This window comes from Bolinopsis microptera, chromosome 5 (assembly GCF_026151205.1).
Source record: "Bolinopsis microptera isolate Bmic1 chromosome 5, MBARI_Bmic_1.0, whole genome shotgun sequence".
In the NCBI taxonomy this organism is placed as follows: domain Eukaryota; kingdom Metazoa; phylum Ctenophora; class Tentaculata; order Lobata; family Bolinopsidae; genus Bolinopsis; species Bolinopsis microptera.
Window position 1 is genome coordinate 18,158,884 of NC_087076.1, and position 8,108 is coordinate 18,166,991.

General features: G+C 40.2%; 1 protein-coding gene across 1 annotated transcript in view; it reads left to right on the plus strand.

The window, feature by feature from the left end:
• LOC134814978 (exosome complex component RRP45-like) overlaps window positions 1-6,193 on the plus strand; it is a 112,171-nt gene extending 105,978 nt beyond the window's left edge. The window contains exons 3-9 of the mRNA XM_063823371.1: window positions 2,852-3,003; window positions 3,163-3,250; window positions 3,471-3,599; window positions 3,789-3,908; window positions 4,055-4,192; window positions 4,802-4,972; window positions 5,387-6,193. Of these exons, the coding sequence (XP_063679441.1) occupies window positions 2,852-3,003; window positions 3,163-3,250; window positions 3,471-3,599; window positions 3,789-3,908; window positions 4,055-4,192; window positions 4,802-4,972; window positions 5,387-5,545 (957 nt within the window). The 3' untranslated portion in view covers window positions 5,546-6,193. The remainder of the gene's footprint in view (window positions 1-2,851; window positions 3,004-3,162; window positions 3,251-3,470; window positions 3,600-3,788; window positions 3,909-4,054; window positions 4,193-4,801; window positions 4,973-5,386) is intronic.
• Window positions 6,194-8,108: the final 1,915 nt, after the last annotated feature.

Here is an 8,108-nt window from a genome sequence, read left to right on the forward strand (position 1 = left end):
CATATCACTAACACACGCTAGATTTGTAGCATTTCCCTCTATTGTGGGATGAGGTGAGACCGTTGATTTACCCTTTACCCGTATCTTCCTGTTCCACCATCCCAAACTCTCTATCTTCTCCTTTAATTGACGGCCAATACTCTCCTTATAATTCGTTAAGATTTGCACGCTCTTTGGGGTTAGTGCTATGTATATACAAGGGTGGATAGCGCAGCTGAGAACTGGAAGTCCCACAGTGAAGGAAATGCTCTGCAAGACACTACCCTCGTTCACTTTCACTGGATCCGGGGTTAGCATTCCACATACAGTGTCAGTAGCCTCCCGATATGATATGAAAACAGACAGCTGCGTAACAAGACACAGGATATTACAAGCATTCTCTAGCAAGATTTTCACTGTCCCTCTAACGTTTCTCCTCTGATTTTGAGCAAGGTTCGTCTTCCTCATTTCACATAGCTCGTAAGAAGTTAAAAACGAAGCTATGACGGCAACACATTCGACAATCATGCAGGGAGCGAAATAAGTAATTGCAACTATTTCAGGAATTCGATCTGATGGTCCACGTTTGAACCAGGTTGTCTGTACCAGAGCAAACCAGTACATACTACTATTTAGTATTATACAGCATTGATATGTTGTTACGTACACAATGTAGCTGGTTATCAAGATAATTACGTTTCTTTTTTCGATAGGCCAGAACGGATATCGTATTTGCAAATATCTAACACACGTTTGTAGTCCGGTCAGAAAAGATGGAATTGCAATGAAAATCCAGGCGAATGCTCCAAACACCATGTTGAATGTTCTAGCTTCATGAAAATAACAATAATGTGGCATCCTGTAAGTGGTATTGGTATGGAGTTCTCCTTGTAGCCCTCCTTGCAATCCATGGTTTTTAGCCAAGAGCTGGAGAAATTTGTCTCCCGAAGTGAAGTTGAAATAAGGCGATTCCTCAGGTTTCAGTATCTTGAAGCTGGTATGAATCCCAACGTAGGGTGCCATCATGAGATTAGTAACAGCCACCGTCAGGAACATAACCTTAGGGATAGAAGTGGGGTGTCGGTTGTGGTATATAACTATAGGGTTCAACACAGTTGAGATACACACACAGAGTAGGAAGCTGAGCCCCAGTTGGAAGTCAGGGTAGGAGAGACCGCCCCTGCTCAAGTGTGCCATTTAGCGCTACTTCCTGTGAGTGTAGTTGAAGTAAGAACATTTGGAGCCTTTTTAAAAAACTGTGCATAAGTTTACTGACAGTGTCTACCAGTCGAATTCGGTGGAAAATAGTTTTGTAGAATAATGTAATAAGCTTATTAGTTATGACTGCCTCCAGCGGGGGGGGGGGGGGATCATATGGTCAGAATCGTACGTGACGTTGGGTGGGTGGGGGCCCGTCGTGTGGGTGGGTCATATTTTCTTCCAAAACGCAGTTAGTAATCTTGTACTAAGTGGTGGGTCTGCTGCTCATTTCCCAGAAAAACAGTTGGTACATGGTACTAAGGGGTTCATTTTTTGGGTGTCCAACCCCAAAAAAACCCATTTTACCTCAAATTTCAATTTTGGGAATGGGTTTTGAGGTTTTTTTTTGAGTTTTTTTTGGTTTTTTGTCATTTTAAAATTTATTTGTAACTTTTTATCTAATTCGACTTCATTGAAAACAAAACCCCTACTAAATAGTGGATATAATTTGTCCATTTCCCAATGTTTAATGAGCTGTTTTAAGCAATTTATGGGTGAGTATCTTATTTTATATACCAAGACTCAGTTAGTACCGTGATTTCTCAACAGTTAGTACCGCAAAAGCCGGCAATAGGGGGTGGGTGTCCTAAATATTATCCGAAAAAGCAGTTAGTACCGTAAAGGGGGTGGGTGGGTCATTTTTGTAAAGTCCAAAACTGCACTTAGTCGACGTCACGTACGTCACTTTACACTTAGTACCTGATCCCCCCGCCTCCAGTAGATGCAACAAAATAACAATTGCAATTAGAATCTTAGAAAGAAGTTGCGCAAAACTTTCCAAAACCTATTCTGGTCAGTTCTGAGTTCTCTGACTGTGTCCACAGGTAATTCGGTAATCTACCTACGCACGTTCCAAACACGGTTAGCACATGGTTGACGCAGATCCAATGAGCGGTCAGCACACAACTGTTGACCCACGGTTAACGCACGGTATCTATAAGATTGCATCAACGTGCGGGTGAAATCAAACAAATTGATCCTACTGTAATCTATTCATAAACCACCTACTACATATTTAAGGGCTCTTACAACAATTATCGTGGCGTTGAGACTAATCCAGCAGGAATTAAACTTAGACAACACCGGCCTCTTGTTTAAAGGTGTGACGCAACCCCATCTCTATCATTATTATACATTATGATCGACTAACGAGATTCTGTAAACCGGACAATTTATTTTACATTTTAAGGAGTTGGCTGATAAAAGGATAATCTGTTAATTTTCGTTATGTTTATGCAAAAGGCTAGGTGTCTGGGTGACGTATAATTTGTTTGTATGTGATTACTATATCGAATAATGGTGATAAGCTGCAACTAACTACGTAATCGGGATTTGGGAGTATATGATCTGACTCTAGATCTATGGATCGTCAATATAAAGAAAGGGGGCTTGGTTCGAAAAATTGTTAAAATATTAGATTTATTTTTGTTATGTATTTTAAAATGTAATAATTTGTCTACAATTTAAAACAAAAATTAGACCGTTTGTCTCATTTGTTAGATTTTGAGAGCCATTCAAAATTTGGACACGAGTCTTGAAACACCCTGTATAAAATGTGCCAATATGTTATATTTACTAGGCAGGACTGATTTACTAACTCAGATCTTACCAGGTTTTACTAGGCAGGACTCGAGTATTAGCTAGAGTATCCACGGCGGTTGCAACACCTGCCCCATCTCGCCCTAACGAAGGAGCTCTCTTCTTCAACGTTCATCTGTCTCCCTTGTCTTCTAGCAAGTTCTCTGGCGCTCGATCCGACTTCAGGTCAGTTATCTTTTTGATTGAAATAAGTCCAGCAGTTGATGGACAGAATGCTACCTTTTTGTGTCTTATAGGAGATATTGCATCGATAGTGTTAAATTTAAACATTATAGAAATGTTTTGCAGATCTTAGGACTAAAATGTAACAATTTATATTTACAGTACGGTAGTAACCCGTTTGCTGGAGCGCACCATCAAGGAGACACGTGTTATTGACACTGAGTGTTTGTGTATTGTGGCTGGAGAAAAGGTAACCAAAGCTTCTCAGACCTCAGTGTCTTGCACTGCGATTTCAAACTCTGGAACTGTTTGAATTTAATTAAATATGCCGGGAAATCTAGAATTTGGCTACTCCGGTTCGACGTTGATGCGGGATTGGATGATTCAAGTTCGCTGTATTATTTAAAATTTGTTTTATCGGATTGTAAACATTAGCTTTTCTTAACAAATTAACAGTGTTCTTGTTGCAGGTTCTAAACCTCAGAGTGGACATAACACTGCTAGATTTTGCGGGTAATGTTATTGATGCTAGTTGTATCGCCGCCATGACGGCCCTTTCACATTTCAGACGCCCTGATTTCATCGTCAACGGAGATGAGGTGAGAGTTTCTGCAAACAAAATTGTGGTTAAAATACAACCGAATGTTCAGCACCTTTTACTGAGTGAGCGGCCAGCATTATGCTAAAACTTTGGTTATATTTTATCCTGTAACATTTAGTTGTAGTGGGAGGTTGTCGTAATAACAGATCTAGAACTAGGAGTTTACTAACATCCAGTATAATTTCAGATAACCGTGTTCAGTGATAAGGACAGGGACCCCATCCCCCTATCAGTTCTACACGTTCCCATTACTTGCACTATTGGCTTCTCCGGAGAGAAGATCCTTGTAGATCCTGACGATGAGGAGGTTCGTACCTACTGCCACAGCTTTATATTCTTATCTCAAAATTTTGGACTGCTAGGGAAATGTAGTGGGGATGGTTGTGTGATTGAACGGTTTTTGGGAGGTGGATTAATGTGTGATAAGTGTGATAAACCAACTTATTATTACAGGAGAGTGTGATGGATGGTTACGTTTCCATAGCAACCAACACTCATCACGAGATATGTTACATTTACTTAGGAGGTGGTGTCACACTGACCCCAGCTCTCGTATCTAAATGCTGCGAGATATCATCTCTCAAAACCCAGGCAAGTTTTGGATATTGGAACAGGTTGTGAGCTCACGTTCGATGGAGCATGATATGAGATATCATACATATAATCACGACGTACAAGACTTTTTTTAATAAATGAGTGGGATTCGTGCATGGTAAAAATTTACGATTTATTTGACCAATGTAGCGCCGCGCATCAATAGTAAATAAATCCAGAAAATTGCGGAAAATAACTTTGCGAAGGAGGAGCTAGAGCTTCACTGTAATTAATTAACATATGGCTAGCGTCGCGCGCAGCATAACAGACGCTTCCTATACACATAATTATAGGGGAGTGGTCTATATTGCGAAGGAGCCGACTTTTATCATCAACGTAGCGCCGTCGGGCCACCTCATATATACAAACCCGATTACTTATTCCCTACGATCTTTTTGCCTTCGGCAAGAGTAGGGAAAAAATTAATTATTCTACTTAAGTAAATGCAATGATGATTGATGGGTCAAAAAGTTTATGCCGTGTTTATAAACATTACTCTCAATATCTTTGTAACCTTGTTCAGCAATCAGCTTATAAATATGCTGAATAAGGTTTTACTAACCTGTAAACTGAAACAGAGAGACATCTTAATACATTGTTTTCTAGGAGATATCAGCTCAAATAACAAAGTCGCTGGATGAAGATTCCGCTCTAAGACGTAAAGCGGGCACCGACCGACCTTCCGCCATCAGTTCGCTTACACTTCAAGAAAAATTGGATAGACTTTACGTGGAGGATCGGACCAACAAACGGGAGAATCTGGCAGCTGAAGACGGGGTATGTTTCGTAGTAAATTTTAATGTGTTAGAAGACCTAATTTTAGCATTACATCCCCATTCACCTTCCACATTCATGATAATCGTTACGTACTGAAGAGTTGCCGACCTTTCATAACACGTCTATTATTTCAGATTGAGAATGCTACCTTTCATAACACGTCTAATATTTCAGATTGAGAATGCTACCTTTCATAACACGTCTATTATTTCAGGTTGAGAATGCTACCTTTCATAACACGTCTATTATTTCAGATTGAGAATGCTACCTTTCATAACACGTCTATTATTTCAGATTGAGAATGCTACCTTTCATAACACGTCTATTATTTCAGATTAAGAATGCTACTTTTCATAACACGTCTATTATTTCAGATTTAGAATGCTACCTTTCATAACACGTCTATTATTTCAGATTGAGAATGCTACATTTGGAAGTATTACTATCCGCTATATTGATGAGTTGGACACCGTGGATGAAGATGGGGTGGCAGCCCTCTCTAGACCGGCCCCTGAGTCAGTTCAAAGTATTCCTAACACCTCCCAAGAAGAGGAATCTTTCCCTGGATTCTAATTGATGACTATCAGTCATTGATGTCACTATCAGTTTTAGTTTTTAATGTTGGATTTTGTATGTCTATCACGCCAGTGAAAACAGAAAAGGGGTTAGGCATATTCTGGCAAGATCTTTTTTAAAGTATTGGGTTGATTGATACAACTGAGGAGCAATTATTATTATAAGCTTTTTATTTTTAAACGCTAATATTTGTGGGGCTAGAATTTGCATTTTTGACGACAAGTACTATTCTTCTATTGAAGGTCAAAATGAGTAATATATCACTTCCGATCTAAAAAATCGATGAACAAGTTTCTTTTGGTCGACTTGAACAATGATGAATGACAATCAACAATGACTTGGGTATTATTCATAATTTTAGCTTAATTTATTATCATTTTAGCTTAATTTATTACTTTATTACCACAAGTTTGGGCTTTCTCTTTTGTACTCTATTACACTCGCCAGCGTGCTGTCACAAAAAACCGCTTTTAACCCGACAGCAGATAAGTTATGAGATGTTTCTTCGCATTTTTATGTCAACATACATTTGATGTTAAAGCTCGACCATTTCTTTTTACAATCAACTGTATGTTTTATTCAGAGAATGCTAATTTGTGGATCATTATATTTATACTTAGACGAATGTCAGCTCTTGGAAAACTACCTATGCGTACGGCTTCGTAGTAAACTAACAAACTATTATTGTCACCAAGATGTAGTTCTAGATTGTGAACTATTTAGAACTAGGGGTCGTTCACATATTACGTAATCAATGTTTGAGCAATTTTTACTCCCCTCCCCCTACCGTAATCAACCGTAATCAAGACCCAACCCCCCCCCCCTCCTGACAGCAATATTACGTAATCATGGCCCCCCCCCCCCCTTTACTTTTTTTCCTAGAAAACACTATTCTCTAAGTTATTGTTTCATGCTACCCTGATCATGCTATCATGATGAGACGAAATCATTGTTATGATATCCACTACACCTTCTAAACTACTTATAATACTATTATTGCCGAATATTCGATCAATTTCTAAATTTTATAACTATCAGAGTGAAATTGAGTGTAATTTGAATTAAAATATTGTCAAATTGTTATTATTCTAGAGGGTAAAAAAGAAAATTTTGATTACTTAATCAACGACCGAACCCCCCCCCCCCCCCCCCCCCCCCCGTAATCAACCGTAAGCATTCGGAAACCACCTCCCCCCTCGGCTGATTACGTAATATGTGAACGACCCCCTACTATATATCTTGGTGCAACCCAGTGGTGCATCTCGCCGATCTCGCTCCTACTAAATCGCTCGCCCAAATTTTAAGAAAAATCTTGTGAAAAGGCCCTTTAGGCATGAAAGTGATCTAGATCGGTGAATTTTTGGACGCTGATTCCGAATCACCCCCCCCCCCCCCCCCCCCCCCCCCCATGACGTAGGGTTAAAATGCTTCCCTGGAGAGTTATGGGCAAAAAACCGTTTTGGTCACGTGACAGGCTAGTAAAACGTGAATTTGATTATTTAGGGCTCGGGTTAGGGTTAGGGTTGTGGTTAAGATTATGGATAGCTTCGGGGTTATGGTTAGGGTTAGGGTTGGGATTAGGGTTTATGTAAAACCGTTTTGTACGGCTGCAAAACCAAAAAAACCAAAGTCACGTGAAATTTTTGGGCGAGCGATTTAGTAAGAGCCCGCCGATCTACGGTTGCGAGAAGCATTATTGGATGCGCGCGCGACCCAGTAGTGCATCGCGCTTTGCTCTAACCAGAGCCCTCTCGCTTGCAGTAGCGCGCGACCGCCGGAGGCGGCAAAGATTCTACTTGTGAAACAAGCGCGTCACGCAGTTCGCGTAGACACATGGCTATGCATGAACATCGCGCTACAAGTAGAAACTCTACTATACAAGTAGAAACTCTACTATAATAGTGAAATACGACCGTGGGGCCGTGGGGGTCACGACTTAATTGACGATGTCAATTCATGGCAGCTCGGCGCGGCACAGTAGCGCATCTCGCCGATCTAGCCAGGAGAAGCCTTATTAAGGGCGCAGCACAGTATAGTAACGCATCGCGCTACAAGTCACGACGTGATACAATGTTGACATATATAATACAATACTCTTTTTAATTAATTAAATGTTAAAGGTATATGGTATAGCGAGCGCATTCTTTTTGAAATATGACCCAAGCACCAAGACAATAATAAATATAAAATAAATGCAATGTTGCAATCAGTAGCGCGCACCGCGCGGGTCAGTCCACAATTTATTAACAATGAATAAATTGTATCATCGTCAAGTAAATCATAAATGCTTGATTGACGATGTCAATCCGTCGAGATCGTTGCTCTGCGAAGCAGAGCAACGATCGTCGACGATGCGAAGCAAGAATGCTAGTTTGCGCGGCGCGTCGAAGCGGCGAAGTCCTCCAAATAAATGCGCGCGGCAATAAGAAATGAAACAATTTGTGTACTGTAGGTGCTTATAAACATATTATGCTATGGCGCAAGTTATATTTCCACCGAAAGCACATCCAATTTAATACAAATGAAAAATGTCTTTAACTTGCTTGATAAATGATAAAGG